We start from the raw sequence: 18,613 nt of genomic DNA, 5'->3' as shown, positions 1-18,613 counted from the left end.
ATTATTTTATACCTCCCATTCTGGTCTGTAGACTGGCTATAATGGTGTGCAAACAATCTTTTTGTATTAATAGCCTCCTCAGGTATGTGAAACTGCAAGAATCCATAAACCTTTTATTCAAAAATGAGCATCACTACCATCTTGATGAGGTGGTGTACTGGAGTCAGATGCTCCTGCTTTATGAAGGTGTATGTCTCTCAATGAATCAGGAGCATCAGATGAGTGGCATAAGCCTCGCCACTACTACTGGAGTAAGGCTAAGTGCACACGTACCGGAACTCTCGCGGAAATTACCGCAAGAATTCCGAAATTCCAGTCCGCGGGAAAACCGCATTTTAAATTCCCGCAATTTTCCCACGGAAAAACTAGCATTTTGCAAGCGTATTTAGCTTGCAAAATGCTAGCGGTTTCCAAGCGATCTGTAGCAGCGGTGGGAGAACTGATTGACAGATTGGTCACACTTGTCAAACATAGTGTTTGACAAGTGTGACCAACTTTTTACTACTCAGGCCACCTATGCAGCATCAGTAGTAAAAGATAGAATGTAAAGGAGAAAAAAAAAAAAAAAAAGTTATTCTTACCTTCCGCCGTCCCACGCATCCGTTCCCAGTAATCCTTTGCGAAAATGCCCGCGATGACGTCCGTTCTCGTGGGATCGCGATGTCTCGCGGTCATTCACGATGACCGCGAGACTGGACGTCATCGCGGGCATTTTCGCAAAGGATTACTGGGAACGGGAGCGTGAAGAGAAGCGGGAAGACTGCGCGGGACGTCGGAGGGTGAGAATAACAATATTTTTTATTTTTAAATTCTATTTTTTACAGGGATATGGTACCCACAGCCTGGAGGACAGTCTCCTCTCCTCCGGACCGTGGGTACCATCCACCATTGTTCTGCTTACTTTCTGCATGGTGTGCACAGCCACATGCGGAAAGTAAGCGGAACAATGCATTCCTATGGGTGCGGGATCGCCGCGATTCCGCAAATTAATGAGCATGCTGCATTTTTTACCGCGAAGCAATTCCGCCGCTGTAAAAACCGCAGCATTAGCACAGCATTGCGGAATCCCATAGGAATGCATGGGATGCCTATTTTTCGCGGTTAAAACAGCTGCGGAAACGCGAAAAAAGCCACGTATGAACGCAGCCTTAGACTTGTGAATGCTGCCACTCGTCATGAATTGACCCACGATCCAGCCTCAGGTCCTCCCATTTTGTAAGAGCTGGTAGAAACTGGTGTGAGTGTCAAGCTGCAAAATTTTGGCACAACGGCATTTTGTATAAGTTCTGGCGCAAATGCTTTGATGCATCAGGATCTAAATGTCTCCTTCCTTACACCAGACAACTTCCCTGGGTGTTTGGTGGTCTGGACAAAAAGTAGGAGTGTAAATTTTTTTTTTTTTGCACAAAATATTTTATTTTTTAGTAGTGAAAATAAGCTGTGGTTCAACTTATACTCCCATCTGTTTATTTTTCTCCCTTATCCTTGCTTATATCCTTCATTACTTGTCCTGTATTGAACTCCAGAGCTGCAGTCACTGTGTACATACATTACTGATCCTGAGTTACATCCTGTATTATACCCCAGAGCTGCACTCACTATTCTGCTGGTGCAGTCACTGTGTACATACATTACTGATCCTGAGTTATATCCTGTATTATACTCCAGAGCTGCACTCCCTATTCTGCTGGTGCAGTCACTGTGTACATACATTACATTACTGATCCTGAGTTACATCCTGTATTATACTCCGGAGCTGCACTCACTATTCTGCTGGTGCAGTCACTGTGTACATACATTACATTACTGATCCTGAGTTACATCCTGTATTATACCCCAGAGCTGCACTCACTATTCTGCTGGTGCAGTCACTGTGTACATACATTACTGATCCTGAGTTACATCCTGTATTATACTCCAGAGCTGCACTCATTATTCTGCTGGTGAGGTCACTGTGTACATACATTACTGATCCTGAGTTACATCCTGTATTAGGGTATGTGCACACGCTGCGGAATGCTCTGTGGATTTTGTAAAATCCGCAGGTAAATCAGCAGGTCAAAAGACCTGCAGATTGGCCTGCGGTTTTTCATCTCCACAATGGAGGAGATGGCAAACCGCATTGGAATCCGCAGAAAGAATTGACATGCCAATTCTTTCTGCGGTTTTGAAACCGCAGAAAATCCGCGTGGAAAATTGCACAGCCTTTTATCCCATAGGGTATAAAGGTACTGTACAATGCAGAAGAAACTGCTGCAGATCTGCAGCGTGTGCACACACCCTCATACCCCAGAGCTGCACTCACTATTCTGCTGGTGCAGTCACTGTGGACATACATTACTGATCCTGTATTATACTCCAGAGCTGTGCTCGCTCAGTTAAAGGGTTTGTCCGGGCTTTTCACATAATCTCAGTACATAGTCATATGTTAAGGTTTGGGCACCCCTATTAATGTTAACCTTTTTTCTTTATAACAATTTTGGTTTTTGCAACAGCTATTTCAGTTTCATATATCTAATAACTGATGGACTCAGTTATATTTCTGGATTCAAATGAGGTTTATTGTACTAACAGAAAATGTGCAATCTGCATTTTAACAAAATTTGACCGGTGCAAAAGTATAGGCACCCTTATCATTTTCTTGATTTGAACACTCCTAACTACTTTTTACTGACTTCCTGAAGCACTAAATTGGTTTTGTAACCTCATTGAGCTTTGAACTTCATAGCCAGGTGTATCAAATCATGAGAAAAGGTATTTAAAGTGGCCACTTGCAAGTAGTTCTCCTATTTGATTCTCCTATGAAGAGTGGCATCATGGGCTCCTCAAAACAACTCTCAAATGATCTGAAAACAAAGATTATTCAACATAGCTTTTCAGGGGAAGGATACAAAAAGTTGTCTCAGAGATTTAACCTGTCAGTTTCCACTGTGAGGAACATAGTAAGGAAATGGAAGAACACAGGTACAGTTCTTGTTAAGCCCAGAAGTGGCAGGCCAAGAAACATATCAGAAAGGCAGAGAAGAAGAATGGTGAGAACAGTCAAGGACAATCCACAGACCACCTCCAAAGACCTGCAGCATCATCTTGCTGCAGATGGTGTCACTGTGCATCGGTCAACAATACAGCGCACTTTGCACAAGGAGAAGCTGTATGGGAGAGTGATGCGAAAGAAGCCGTTTCTGCAAGCACGCCACAAGCAGAGTCATCTGAGGTATGCAAAAGCACATTTGGACAAGCCAGTTACATTTTGGAAGAAGGTCCTGTGGACTGATGAAACAAAGATTGAGTTGTTTGGCCATACAAAAAGATGTTATGCATGGAGGCTAAAAAACACAGCATTCCAAGAAAAACACTTGCTACCCACAGTAAAATTTGGTGGAGGTTCCATCATGCTTTGGGGCTGTGTGGCCAATGCCGGCACCGGGAATCTTGTTAAAGTTGAGGGTCACATGGATTCAACTCAGTATCAGTAGATTCTTGACAATAATGAGCAAGAATCAGTGACGAAGTTGAAGTTACGCAGGGGATGGATATTTCAGCAAGACAATGATCCAAAACACCGCTCCAAATCTACTCAGGCTTTCATGCAGAGGAACAATTACAATGTTCTGGAATGGCCATCCCAGTCCCCAGACCTGAATATCATTGAACATCTGTGGGATGATTTGAAGCGGGCTGTCCATGCTCGGCGACCATCAAACTTAACTGAACTGGAATTGTTTTGTAAACAGGAATGGTCACAAATACCTTCATCCAGGATCCAGGAACTCATTAATAGCTACAGGAAGCGACTAGAGGCTGTTATTTTTGCAAAAGGAGGATCTACGAAATATTAATGTCACTTTTATGTTGAGGTGCCCATACTTTTGCACCGGTCAAATTTTGTTAAAATGCAGATTGCACATTTTCTGTTAGTACAATAAACCTCATTTGAATCCAGAAATATAACTGAGTCCATCAGTTATTAGATATATGAAACTGAAATAGCTGTTGCAAAAACCAAAATTGTTATAAAGAAAAAAGGTTAACATTAATAGGGGTGCCCAAACTTTAACATATGACTGTATCTGGGCTGCAGAATTATGACAATAAGTAATGTACTTTCTGTCACTAGTTTGCACGGTTTTCTAGATATTCTGAACAGAACGTCCAGGGGGGGGTGTTATGGCATTGAAATGAGAACTAGTCGTAACCTACTGTACTCCAAACATGCCCTCTATAGCAACAACCCTACCCTCCATAGCTACAGGCCCTCCCCGTCCACATGAAGCAGCCCTCATCACACAGTAACAAATTCTTCCCCTCCAGCAGCCTCAGTGCAGAGAGCAGCTGCTCCTCCCCCAGACACACACTGAACAGTGATCTATGGAAAGTGAATCTAGTGAGGAGTGAAAATCGTCCTGTATTCTGGGCAACTCCATGATTACAATACATAACTCATTATCAGTAATTCCTTCCCTCACTGCCCCAGGCTGCTGGCAGCAGTGAGAACAGACTGTGTGATGGCCAGTGATGGGGGTCTGCAGCTTCTAATCTGCACAGGGGATGGCAGTCACTGATGTAATCTGTTCTGTGACAAAGCCTCTGCTGTGTGAATGAGACAGCTCTGTGTCACTGATGTCTTCACACAGCAGCAGATTTGGTGCAGTGTATGTGTGAGCACTGTCTCTAATGACACAAATACTGATGGGAGCAGCCTGTCCAATCAGCAGCTGTAACAGTGTGAAGTGTTGGGGGGTGTATGTATGTATTGTGCTGCTTTCACAAATACAGGATCACTGCTGTGTTCTTTCCAATGCTGGAATAATGATAAAGATGAGTGCTGGTGCAGTTTACTGCCAGCCATTGAGTGGGTGGTGCTGGTCACTGGAGCTTGCTGGGAGTTTGGTGGAACTTCGCACATACACTGCACCAAATCTGCTGTGTGAAGACATCAGTGACACAGAGCTGTCTCATTCACACAGCAGAGGCTTTGTCACACAACAGATTACATCAGTGACTGCCATCCCCTGTGCAGATTAGAAGCTGCAGACCCCCATCACTGGCCATCACACAGTCTGTTCTCACTGCTGCCAGCAGCCTGGGACAGTGAGGGAAGGAATCACTGATGAGTTATGTATTGTAATCATGGAGTGGCCCAGAATACAGGACGATTTTCACTCCTCACTAGATTCACTTTCCATAGATAACTGTTCAGTGTGTGTCTGGGGGAGGAGCAGCTCTCTGCACTGAGGCTGCTGGAGGGGAAGAATTCGTTACTGTGTGATGAGGGCTGCTTCATGTGGACGGGGAGGGCCTGTAGCTATGGAGGGTGGGGTTGTTGCTATAGAGGGCATGTTTGGAGTAGTGTAGGAGGTTACGACTAGTTCTCATTTCAATGCCATAACACCCCCCCCCCTTGGACGTTCTGTTCAGAATATCTAGAAAACCGTGCAAACTAGTGACAGAAAGTAAATTACTTATTGTCATAATTCTGCAGCCCAGATATGTGCTGAGATTAAGTGAAAAGCCCGGACAACCCCTTTAAGCATTTCACGTATTATCTGTCTGAGTGTCTAGTGTAGCAGTACTTTGTGCAATATTGTATTTTATTCTGCATGTACATTTGGTTGATGGTCCTAAAATAGGAGGGTGATAGGTAAGCTATGGGGCCTGTACATCTTGGGGTGTGCAATAATAGCAGAATTACACAAGCAGAAAAACAGAGCTCGGAAAGTAAGATTTAGATTCCCTATGAACTCGCTTGACACTTCTCGCCAGTTTTAGTAAAATATCATACATGCATAAAGTGCATCACTGATCTCCACATGAAACAGAAGGATCAGATCTGCCAATAGGCAACACTCGGGCAGAGGATGATGAAAAGGAAATCCTGACCAGTCCTTCCTCCCAGGAGTCATCCACACTTACTGCCACTCATTTTAATGTCACATTATGTTTGCATAGATCGTATTAGGACTCATGGAAGGTTTTCGAGAAGGATCCCGGATGATCTCCAGCTCCACGTAAGAGACTTCTGTGTCCTGGAAAAATTAGCACAAAAAGAATTTTTGGTAAAAATCAGTATGGCATTCCCTGTATCACCAGAAGAGGGCGATGTTAGAGCCGTTAATACTTACTGCCTCTAGTTTAGGATTGCCGAGATTGGGGCCAAGATTTTCAGTGAGAGGGAAGTTGTCAGATCTCACTCCGGCTGTACAAAAAATAAAATATCGAGGGTTCACAAACTTAAAGGTTACATGTTCCATTTACTCTTCTAGTTTGGTCTTGGAAAGTCAGTCACATGTTGGGTTCTGAGCCAAACTGCTGTTACCTGAGCACCCACAATGCACGTCATGCAAAACTTAGTCATAGAAAGTAAGTGAACCCCCTAATGAGTCAATCTTACCTTTGTGATGTTGATGGTGAGCAGATTTTCTTCTAAAAAAAAAAAAAGCATAAAAATGATTGTTTCAGTAATGGAGCAATAAAATCTATTAACCCCTTTTGAGCACTTTTTCGTTTTTGCTCTTTTGTTAATTTTTTTTTTTCCTTCCCTCTGCACATACCCTTTAAAGGGGTTGATCGGGATTGGCATGAAAGTCTAGTCACTATGTGAATCCTCACATTGTGCTGCCATGATTCATTGCCTGAATCGGGAGCAATTACCCCATTTATGTGATGTGGGTACTCCTGGCCACATTCTGCCTAGACGTGCGTGACCTCACTCAATACCAGTGAGTTGCGCAAGGCCGCTTACATCTAGTTGAAAGGTGGTTGGAAGCGTGCATGAAACTGTAATGAGCTCCCCCTAGTGGTGGCTGCATGCAGTCAGAATGACATAATTGATCGGTTTACTTCTTCTTTTGCAGAGAGCTCATTTACATACTTAGTTTCCATATGGAATTACTATAAAAACTCCAGACACATCTGGTCTCCTTAAAGGAAGGCAGACAAAACTAAGAAAACATCAGTGATGGGATTGATATTAGTGATGAGCACAAGTGCTTGTAACTCGAGTTTGCCCAGGACGCTCGGGCATGCACCAAGTATCACGGGTGCTTGAGTGACATGTTTGAGACCATGTGGCCGCATGTTTTGCGGCTGACAAATCCGGGCAATCCTCGCATGTTTTGTGGCTGTTTAATGGCTGCGAAACATGCTGCCGAGGGGATTCAAAGATGTCACTCAAGCACCTGTGAATCTCTGTGCATGACCGAGCACCCTGGGCAAACTCGAGTAATGAGCACTTGCACTCATCAATAATTGGTATCTGTTAAAGAAACAATTTAATACATTTTAAAGGGGTTTTTACTTATGTATTTGGGGCTAAAAATTATTTTTGCAATTGGGTTTCCTTCAAAATGTTGCACCGTTTGGCTCTTACAGGCGCTTTGTTTTTCCGGCACATTCACCCTTGATGTGGTCATAAATCAGCTGAGAGGAGCGCAGGAAAAAATAGAATAGTGCTATTGGCTGACAGCAAGCAGGGATCTTGAGAGGTACACGAGATTCCCTGTATTTCAGACCTATTGATCTCCTCACCTACCTGCATCGCTTCGATATACAGATGCCCGATGTGACGGATATCACGAGGATGAGGATGAGCAGTAGAAACACGGCACTCGCGATGGTCAGCAGGACTGTGGTGGTCACAGCGGAGAGAGGGACCGACGTTTTTTCTTACACGGAAGCAAATGGGAAAAAAATTAATGATGACTGTAATATAGGCTTGAGACATAGTGGGCAGCATTGGGCAAAAGATCAGTAGTAGATTAGAGAGTAAGCTCTGCAGGAGAGAAAGGAGCGATATGTGGGGACAGATGAGCTCATGTATACCAGATGACCTCCTATATCAGTACCACGTTGTTGTCCAGTGCCCCCCAGTCTATGCCACCCCCTACCTGTGTCTTCCATCTTTTCTTCTGCCTGTGCAGGTACAAGGGGTCCCAGGTAATACGCCTCCCTGAGTTTGGGGAACTCCCGCACCTTACATCTCCACAAGCCGGTGTGGTTCTTCTTGGACTCCAGTGGGTACAGTATCCTCCGGGCTGATATCTGGCTGAAGCGGGCGACTTTTCCATTCCTGGTGAGGGTGAAGGTGAAATTTTGCTGAGGATAAGCTTTCATGTCCAGGCAGAGGAGACACTGCAGGGTCGGGGTCTTATGTCCATTCAGGTAAGACAGAGAGAGGTAAGGAGACGAGGAAAGCAAGCAACCTAAAGAAATGGGAATGGTTGAATTATTCACTGACAGCAAGCAGAGATCTTCAGCAGATTCAGGGTTTAAATTAAAACACAAATTATATTAGAAAGTTACAGAATTTCTCATTATACTCTGATCAGAGCAGTCATTATCAATGTATATATACACCATGCTGTCCACCTCACCTTCCACGACACAGGGCACCATGAGGGCCAGTGCCAAAGTGACCCGAAAATCCATCCCATACCGGATCATCGTTTCCGTCTGCTCTTCAGGGTTAGTTTTTCTGTTAATTATCATCCGTCACTGTTTTAGTACCCAACCGCCACTCACTGTCTATACCACCTGTGTGTCAGTCATTATGTGTCTACATCCTGTGTGCCACTCGCTGTGGCTTTACCACCTGTCTGTTAGTCTTTTTATACCACCTCTCCAATCATTACTATGTGTATACCACTTATCTACCTGCTACTAATTCTCTACCACCTATAGTTGGCACTACTTGTGTGCCAGTCACTGCGTTTATGCCACCTGGGTGTGTCTATACCATCTATAGTGCCTGCCTTTGTTTCTTTTCTATTTGAACATTACTTTCTACATCATCTGTGTGCCAGTCTGTCTGTATCTCCCATGTGCCAGGCTCTGTGTATGCACTTCCTGTGTGCCAGGGTCTGTGTCTGTATTCCTGGTTGCCAGGCTCTGTGTCTGCACCTTCTCAGTGCCAGTCTCTGTGTCTGTATTCCTGTGTGCCAGGCTCTGTGTCTGCACCTTCTCAGTGCCAGTCTCTGTGTCTGTATTCCTGTGTGCCAGGCTCTGTGTCTGCACCTTCTCAGTGCCAGTCTCTGTGTCTGTATTCCCGTGTGCCAGGCTCTGTGTCTGCACCTTCTCAGTGCCAGTCTCTGTGTCTGTATTCCTGTGTGCCAGGCTCTGTGTCTGCACCTTCTCAGTGCCAGTCTCTGTGTCTGTATTCCTGTGTGCCAGGCTCTGTGTCTGCACCTTCTCAGTGCCAGTCTCTGTGTGTGTACTTCCTGTGTGCCAGGCTCTGTATCTGTACTTCCTGTGTGCCAGTCTCTGTGTCTGTCCTTCCTGTGTGCCAGTTTCTGTATCTGTACCTCCTGTGTGCCAGTCTCTGTGTCTGTCCTTCCTGTGTGCCAGTTTCTGTATCTGTACCTCCTGTGTGCCAGTCTCTGTGTCTGTCCTTCCTGTGTGCCAGTTTCTGTATCTGTACCTCCTGTGTGCCAGTCTCTGTTTCTGTCCTTCCTGTGTGCCAGTTTCTGTATCTGTACCTCCTGTGTGCCAGTCTGTCTGCATATGAGGGGTCCTCAGTGTCAGTCTGTCCACTTCTTTCACTCTCACTTCCCATCATCAGAAGGAGATGAGTAAGAGAAGTTTTATCTGTGACAGGCAGACCCAACATGTTATATCCCTAATCTCTGGGGATGCCAGCCAGGCTATACTTGGGTATAAATTAAGAAACAGAGGAAAGTAGAAACATCCACAATGACTCATCATCACTTCTTATGGCAAGAGGATTATCTACAAACAGAATAATGCACAGCCAGCTAGGGAAATTCTATTTTTTCTCTTCGCCACGACAGCACCCACTGAGAGTTGGGGATCTGCGCCTAGGAACAGGAAACCTACAGAGAGATAAAAGGGGCAGTTCCCCTAGCTCTCTCAGTTGGTTTCCTGTTCCTGGAAGGAACCCATAGAGAGAAGAGGATACGTGGCCTGGTTGCCGCCCGCGCAGCATTATATGAGCGGCAGGGGCCCCAGAGCTGGAAGCAGCGTCGGGGGAGATCAGAGATTCAACTCCCCCCTCGGCTGGAAATGCAGTGTGAGGCCTTGATATGTAGTGCCTGGCTCACGTACCGGTGCATGGCGCGGCAGGAGCCGGCACCTAGTAACTCCCCCCGAGGGACGCAGCATTACTGAGCGCGGCACAGCGTTGGGGCTACTATGATAGTGCCCCCCCGGACACTGAGAGGCCAGGAAATGAGAATGACCCTGAGCTCGCAGGGACGCGGTAAGGTGCCAAAGCGCTGAAGGGGAGAATTCCATACCTGACGATGGAGGTCAGCACTATGGTCCGGTCCGGCCCGGTGATTCAGGGGCAGCGATTTCGGGAGGCACTCGGCGGGCATTAGGCCAGCGCTCCGGTGCAGAGACAGGGCTACCTGGAAGTGGATGCCTAGAACTTCCGGGGGAGGAGGCACAGATCGCGGTATCGCCTGGCAAGCGACCGCGCATGCGCAGAAGGGGGGGGGGGGAGAAAAAAAAGAGGGAAGCGAGACCAGGAAGCTGCATAAAGCACCGGCCAGAGACATACCGGTGCGCAGGTATGTCGTCCACAAACGACCCGGTTTCGCTCCAACTGGAACAGCCAGGGGAATCCCCACATGGCAGTGCCAAAAGAGGTGGCAGAACTAGGAGAAGTGACAGCACCATAAGACGTGGCAGCACCAGGAGAAATAGCAACGGACGCTCTAGGAGCGAGCCCACTGAGAAAAAATGGAAGGAGAAGAAGCCGTCTCACGTCTCGCCTCAGCCTGTGCCTCGAACCCCGCAGCCGGTACTATGCTGACAAAATTCACAGGTGAGTGTTTTTTAGTCATGCTTCTTGCTGATGGTGCCCTTTTGTTCTGTATACCCCTTAGGCCAAAAGAACGTAAAAATCTAAGCACAAGGAATGTGCCTTATGTTCCCAACCTCTCCCGGATAGCTACCCTAAGTGGTTATGTCAGAGCTGTATTGGACAAACCCTGCGAGAGGAATCCTCAGGGAAAACAGAGAATATCCGTGCGATAATCAGGGAAGAACTACAGGTCCTAGGGGAATCCAGTAGCCTAGGAGGACAAACCTCCGGCAGAGGGATAACCTCACCGGCGTCTAGATCGCCTTCAGAGGTTGGGGAGCTTGACTCAGATATATCCCAAGAATACCTAATCTCAGAAGAAGAGGAGCAGGCTTACTTCCCCACTGACAGTATTAATAATCTGGTCAAGTCTGTGTGTAATACTATGGGGTTATCCGATACTAAAGACCCCAAAACTCCGCAGGAAATAATGTTTGTGGGTATCTCCCAAAAGAAGGTCCGAGCCTTCCCAGTAATTCCAGCGATAAAAGAGCTGGTGAAAAGGGAGTGGGAGAAGCAGAGGCAAAGGACCTTTCTCCCCTTAACATCCAAACGAAAATACCTGTTTGATGAAGAGTTGGCGTCTTGGACAAGAGCCCCCAAAGTGGATGCAGCAGTGGCCTACACTTCTCGCCGATCTTCCTTGCCAGTGGAAGATTCGGGAACGGTATCTGATCCCTTAGATCGCAAGGCGGATACCTTCCTCAAACGATCTTGGGAAGCATGCACAGGGGACTTCAAGCCGGCAATATCGGCCACGTGCACGGGGAGGTCCATGTTAATATGGTTAGATGAGTTGGAGGAAAAAATAAAAAATGGAACGTCTAGAGACAAGCTTCGTTCCTCTATTCCCCTAATAAAGGGTGCAGCAGCCTTCTTATCTGATGCCTCAGCTGACTCCCTCCGATTATCTGCCAGAGCAGCAGGGTTAACCAATGCAGCCCGTCGGGCCTTGTGGTTTATGGGATGGAGAGGTGATACGCAGACAAAATCAAAGCTCTGCGCTATGCCCTGTCAGGGTTAGTACCTGTTTGGCACAGTACTTGATGAAATCCTGACCAAAGCGGGAGAGAGAAAGAAAGGATTCCCTAACCCGTACGTTCCCCTCTACAGGAGGGCCTTCAGGAAGCCTCCATTTGGCAAAAAGAAGGATTACAAGCCACATGACCGCTGGGGCAACAAGGATCCCAAACAAAGGGGCAGTCTATTTGGGAAGCGTCCCTTCAGATCGGGGGACAGATTCCGGTAGCACCAATCCACCGGTAGGTGGAAGGTTACTATATTTCAGCCACCAATGGGAATCAATAACGGCTAACCCCTGGGCCATTAATAATTAATATTGTTACATTGGGCCTAAGACTAGAATTTGTTCGGTACCCACCCGACTCCTTCCTATTGACTTCTCTGAAGTCTCCGGCTCAGCAGGAAGCATTGGCATTGGAAATTGCAGGCCTCTTATCTAAACACGCTCTGGTAGATGTTCCAGGAGACGAAAGGGGAACGGGGTTCTACTCTCCCCTGTTTCTAGTTCCTAAGTCAGATGGCTCATTTAGAACCATTATTAATTTGAAAAAGCTTAATACCTTTTTAAGGCTGAGGTCCTTTAAAATGGAATCTATACGATCAGCGATAAAACTCGTTTCCTAGGTGCTATATGGCAGTCTTGGACCTAAAAGATACCTACTACCATCTACCCATATGCAAGGAGCACCAGCAACTCCTGCGAGTGGCAGTCATGTTAAAAGGCCGAATACGACATCTCCAGTTTACGGCAATGCCGTTCGGATTATCCATGGCACCCCGCGTATTTACCAAGTTAATACTGGAGGTGATGGCGCATGTAAGACTAAAAGACACCTTTATAGTCCCGTATCTGGACGACCTGCTCATAGTGGGAAATTCTGTTTCCCAATGCAAAAGCAGGATAGCTGATATTATCTCATCCCTACAGACACTGGGCTGGCTGATCAACTGGGAAAAATCCAGACTACAACCGGTATCCTATCAGACGTTCCTAGGCTTTCAACTAGACTCTGTAAGTCAAAAATGCTTCCTGCCAGAAACAAAAAGTCGAGCTATAATTAATAATGTATGGACGGCAATCAGTAAGCCTATGATGTCCTTGAGAGAAGGCATGTCCTTGTTAGGTTCTCAAACATCATGCATTCCGGCTGTTCAGTGGGCCCAATTCCATTCCAGAAAGTTGCAGTGGGCCATTTTGCAAGAGGTGGATAGGTTGCAGGGACAATTGGAAAGCGAGATGTCCCTATCATCAGAAGTGATCAGCTCCCTAGAGTGGTGGTTAGACCCAAACAATCTCACGGGGGGGGGGGTGTTCCATGGTGGATTGTCCCTTCAAAAATAGTCACTACGGACGCTAGCCCCTCGGGGTGGGGGGCCCACCTAGAGGAGGATATGGTGCAGGGACTGGTCCAAGGCCGAAGCAGGGGATTCATCTAATATGAGAGAATTAGAAGCGATATATTATGCTATATCTGAATTTCACCCACAGCTATGAGGAACCCACACAAGAATCCAATCAGTCAACACCACCTCAGTAGCTTACCTAAACCGGCAAGGAGGCACGCGATCAGGGCCGCTCATGTCTATCGCGGAAATTTTTTTAAAGATGGCTGAATTACATCTCCACTCCTTATCTGCTCTACATATCAGAGGTAACCAGGAGGTTAGCGTGCACTCAAGTCCAATGGCGAGGTGCAGGTGTAACAGACCAGTAGGTCCTATTACCAATAATAATTACCACTCAGAGGGATTTATGCAAATAAGTGCTCATTTTATTATATACAAAACATGTGGGAGCCAAACAAGAATATATAGCACAAAGTAGAAGCGATATAATTAACACGCCGTTTCGGCTCAGTCCGAGCCTTTATCACTTTTATCGCTGAATTGAAATTCGGATCTTTGAATAAAGAGGAATAGAACTCCCAAGAGAATAGCCCAAGAAAGATGGCTGTTGATAGGGTGCTATACAGCGGCGCTCCCACGCCTAGCTTCGTGCTATATATTCTTGTTTGGCTCCCACATGTTTTGTATATAATAAAATGAGCACTTATTTGCATAAATCCCTCTGAGTGTGCGGTGAATTAGACTACATATCAGAGGAGCGGACAATTCCAAGGCGGACTTTCTCAGCCACCAGACTTTACATCAGGGGGAATGGGTGCTGAGCCAGCACATCTTCGAGATGATAGCGGCCAGGTGGAGCAGACCAGAGGTAGATCTATTCGCAACAAGAGCCAACAGGCGTGTAGAAAGGTTTGCTTCTCTATACAGAGCGGACAATCCAGACTTGCGTGACGCTCTCCACGCACCATGGACATTCTGCCTGGCCTACGCCTTCCCTCCAATGATACTGTTGCCAATGGTAGTCAGGAAAATAAGGGAAGAAGGTGGAAGGATCATCTTAATAGCCCCATTTTGGCCCAAGAGTCCATGGTTCTCATGGCTGAGAGCCATGTCGGTAACTGACCCATGGATTCTCCCACTACATCGGGACCTTCTCTCACAAGGACCCTGTTACCACCCTAGCGGCATGGAATTTGAAAGGGGTTATTTAAAACTGAGAGGGTTCTCAAGTAATCTGATTGACACCCTCCTACAAAGTAGGAAGGAATCCATAACGAGGATCTACACTAGAGTGTGGAAGAAATTTTTAGCTTTTCACCCAGCAACGCTTTCCAGCGAAGTGCCTATCTCAGCCATTTTAGAATTCCTGCAGAAAGGCCAAGAGTTGAAGCTTTCAGTTAACACTCTAAAAGGTCCAAGTATTGGCTCTAGGGGCCTTATATAATTACGATGTGGCAGGCAATAAGTGGGTGGCCCGGTTTATTTCAGCTTGTCAGCGAGTGAACCCAGTCCACATTCCTCAGCTACCAACATGGGACCTTAGCTTAGTCTTAGATGCCTTCACACAGGCCCCATTCGAACCCATACAGTCGGCATCAATAAAATGCCTTTCATTGAAAACTGCTCTACTGGTGGCTCTAGTCTCAGCAAGAAGAGTGAGTGATCTCCAAGCCCTGTCGGTAGATCCCCCTTCCTGTCGGTAGTCCAGGACAGGCTAGTGTTAAAAACGGACCTGTCTTATCTTCCCAAATGAGCTACTAGGTTACATAGATCCCAAGAGTTCTATCTACCCTCCTTCTGTGAGAGCCCAGCAACACCAGAAGAGGATAGATATCACACCTTAGACGTGAAGAGAGCAATCCTAGCCTACTTAGATAGGACCAGTCCCTGGAGGCAGAGCAGGGCTCTTTTTTTTGTCTCCTTCCAGGGTAACAAGAAAGGGTCCAGAGTTACCAGAACCATGCTGTCCCGGTGGATCAAAGACGCGATCACGTTGGCATATTCAGCAAAAGGAGAAGACCCTCCACAGGGTATAAAGGCACACTCTACACGAGCCATATCATCCTCCTGGGCCGAGAGGGCGAATGTCCCAATTGAACTAATATGTAAGGCTGCAACCTGGTCTTCTCCATCTACCATTTATAGTCACTATAGGCTAGATTTATCCTCTTCTGAGGACTTAGCCTTCGGTAGATCTATCCTTGACATGGCGCGCCCTCCCCAGGGCTGTGGAGTCGGAGTCGGTGCTCATTTTGGTGGAGTTGGTATAAAATGGACCGACTCCGACTCCTAAAATATATAATAAATTGGGTACAATAGTTCAATGCAGAATGTGCTGAATATTTTTTCATAGGAATTTGGGAAAGTTATGAAATGTCCTATAAATGGCTGTTCTATTCCTGATCTAAGGCTACATTCACACACAACGTTTTTGCTGTGTTTTTTAAGGATACGTTTTTCAGCTGCAAAAGCAGATCAGCTTTTTAAAAAACCGCATCAGCTGAAAGGTTTTTGAGCTCATAGATGTTTTCAATAGCAAAAGCAGATTAGAAAAACGCCACACAAACTGACATGCTCATTCAGCCCAAAAACAGATCCTCACAAAGCAATGTGTCTGAATGTCATATCTTGAAACCCATTGACTTTGCTGGGATGCCCAGAGTCACTTCATTTAACTGCAAAAAACGGATCCACAAAAACGCTGTGTGTGAATCATGGCCGTAGCCAGCGAGGGGCAGGGGGGCAGCTGCCCCCCCCTAGAAGCAGGGGCATGCACCTATCAAAACTCACTTGTATGCTGCAGTGCTCCCGTCCTGCACCGGCTCCAGACTGCAGGGGGCAATCTCCCCTCCTCTGTCCTGTCTTCTGCCGTCTTCACCAGAGAGAGGAGGGGGAGGGGTGCCTGCCCTGCACAGGATCCCATTCCTGGGCCCCGAGCTGGAGAAAGTAAGAAAGTTGTGCACAAGCTGCAGCTGGCAATAAGAGGTAGTCTGCAAGAGGGACATGCTGGAAATCTGATTGGAAAAGTGAGGAGATTGGTTATTGCCGCCATAACCCCTAAAATTGATTCCATGTTGAAGAGACGTGCTGGTAAAGGGGCAATTGTCGATCAAGCCACTCGGTGGGGCAGCACCTATTTAATGATTGAGCGATTGCTTGAACTAAAACCATTTCTTATAGATATGGCCAGGCCCGGATTGGTAATATAACCAACCGGGCGTTTTCCCGCTGGGCCGCTGTCATGTGGGCCGCGGGCGGCAGCGCCCGCTCATCTGGCCGCTTGCCAGCTGATGCGGCCACTGGCCTGGCTGTTCTTCCTGCCACCAGCCCTCTGCGGCCATGGCGGTTATAGTTTCCAACCAAGCCGCCATGCACCCCATCCTCCCGCCCCCCCCGCAGCCACTCACAGCGTCGCTTGCCAGCTCTCTTCTCTGTAGACAGGACCTGTGATGAGGTCACAGGAGGGGAGGAGTCAGGGGTCACATGATCAGGAGCCTTTGTCCAGAGCCCTGATCATGTGACCCCTGACTCCACCCCTCCTATGACCTCATCACAGGTCCTGTGCGCACAGCCCTGCCTCTTGGTGTCTGCCGGACTCTGCTGTGCTGGTTGTCATGGTGCTGGATGAGGGAATTATGTGTGGGGTCAGGAGGGGTTTACAGGGTAGATGTAGCAAAGCTGTGTGTGTATGAGGTGTACGGAGCGAAGCCGTGTGTGTACGAGGTGTACGGAGCGGAGCTGGATGTGTACGAGGTGTATGGAGAGGAGCCATGTGCGTACAGGGTGTACGGAGGAGCCGCGTGTGTACGAGGTGTACGGAGCGGAGCCGTGTGTGTACGAGGTGTATGGAGAGGAGCCATGTGTGTACTTGGTGTACGGAGAGGAGCCGCGCGTGTACGAGGTGTACGGATAGGAGCCGCGCGTGTACGAGGTGTACGGATAGGAGCCGCACGTGTACGAGGTGTACGGAGCAGAGCAGTGTGTGTACGGGGTGCACAGAGAGGAGCCGTGTGTGTACGAGGTGTACGGACCGGAGCCGCGTGTGTACTTGGTGTACGGAGCGGAGCTGCGCGTGTACGAGGTGTATGGAGGAGGAGCCGCGCGTGTACGAGGTGTATGGAGAGAAGCCGCGCGTGTACGGAGGGGAGCCGCACATGTACGGGTTGTACAGAGAGGAGCCGCGCGTGTACGGGGTGTACGGAGAGGAGCCGCGTGTGTACGAGGTGTACGGACGGGAGCCGTGTGTGTACGAGGTGTATGGACCGGAGCCGTGTGTTTACTTGGTGTACGGAGCGGAGCCGTGTGTGTACTTGATGTATGGAGCGGAGCCATGTGTGTACGAAGTGGAGCCATATGTGTACGGGACGTACGGAGCGGAGCCAAGTGTGTACGAAGCATACAAAGCGGGCTTTTCCCACGGACACAGGAGTACACGGCGGAGCCCCGAAACTCACAGATGACATTCCACCGGAAGTGATATGCTGGAAGCTGACCGGAAATGAGATAATTTCATGAGGAGATTGTGACGGAACTAGGAATGCTTCAGTTCCGTCACCATGTCCTCCTCCGACAGCGCGGACAGCGGGATCGCCTTGGAATCGGGGATGCCGGCCATGTGAGCGGATCATGATATGTCCTGCATTGGGAGGCTCAGGTGGGCACTACAATGGGAGCCGGGCTGCTATAGTATCTTTATAGAATCTTTCTTTATTTCTTTCACTCTTTATTTTTTTCTTTCTCTGTTCTTTCTTTCTTTCTCATTCTCTGTTCTGTCTTTCCCTCATTTTCTTTCTCTCTCTCTGTTCTTTCTTTCTTTCTCTCTCTAATCTTTCTTTTTTCTTTCTCTCTCCCTGTTCTTTCTTTCCCCTCTTTCTTTTTCTTTCCTCTCTTTCTTTCTCTCTGTTTTTTCTTTCTTTTCTTTACTTCTTTCTTTCTCTCTCTGTCCTTTCTTTCCCCTCTTTCTTTCTCTCTCTGTTCTTTCTTCTTTCTCTCTCTGTTCTTTCTCTCTCACTCTCCTTTCTTTCTCTCTCGCTCTGTCACATGGGTGTGACTAGTTTGCAAAATGGATGTGGCTGGGGCGTGGCCTAAAATTTGCAGCGGCGCAAATGGATAGCCGTTCTGCCAGGAATTCTGTCACCGTGCGTACAAAAGGAGACAAAGCTTTGGGAGGAGTACTGCAACTAAAAGCAATAAATAGGACTGAGCTGAAATACTGGGCACAGCTGTGACTACATGTTATATAGTCGTGTTAATCTCCTCTCACTTCTTGTAACCAACAAGTGTACAAAGATATTATATAGTCACCATGTGACTAGTGGGCCTGTATAACTTCAAATGCCAGGGCTGAATTTTAGTCCCAGTCCAGCCCTGGATATGGCGAACCCTCAGGTAACCCTAAATGAAGGTCAATGGACACAGGTG

General features: G+C 47.2%; 1 protein-coding gene across 4 annotated transcripts in view; it reads right to left on the bottom strand.

Annotated features, from left to right (window-relative positions):
* Window positions 1-5,909: 5,909 nt before the first annotated feature.
* Window positions 5,910-18,613, bottom strand: part of LOC141051863 (uncharacterized) — a 144,962-nt gene continuing 132,258 nt past the window's right edge. For 2 of the 4 annotated variants that reach the window (XM_073548970.1, XM_073548971.1), the window contains exons 2-6: window positions 7,887-8,201; window positions 7,532-7,664; window positions 6,392-6,423; window positions 6,123-6,196; window positions 5,910-6,026 (exon numbers count right to left, since the gene is read on the bottom strand). In XM_073548970.1, the coding sequence (XP_073405071.1) occupies window positions 5,931-6,026; window positions 6,123-6,196; window positions 6,392-6,423; window positions 7,532-7,664; window positions 7,887-8,112 (561 nt within the window). In that variant the 5' untranslated portion in view covers window positions 8,113-8,201 and the 3' untranslated portion in view covers window positions 5,910-5,930. Of the gene's footprint in view, window positions 6,027-6,122; window positions 6,197-6,391; window positions 6,424-7,531; window positions 7,665-7,886; window positions 8,202-8,372; window positions 8,582-10,250; window positions 10,386-18,613 lie in introns of those variants that run through there. The other 2 variants (XM_073548969.1, XM_073548968.1) reach the window with 2 other exon arrangements.

This window comes from Dendrobates tinctorius, unplaced genomic scaffold (genome assembly GCF_039654945.1).
Source record: "Dendrobates tinctorius isolate UK_male_01 unplaced genomic scaffold, ASM3965494v1 ptg000158l, whole genome shotgun sequence".
NCBI classification, from domain to species: domain Eukaryota; kingdom Metazoa; phylum Chordata; class Amphibia; order Anura; family Dendrobatidae; genus Dendrobates; species Dendrobates tinctorius.
This window is presented reverse-complemented; position numbering and strand designations above follow the sequence as displayed.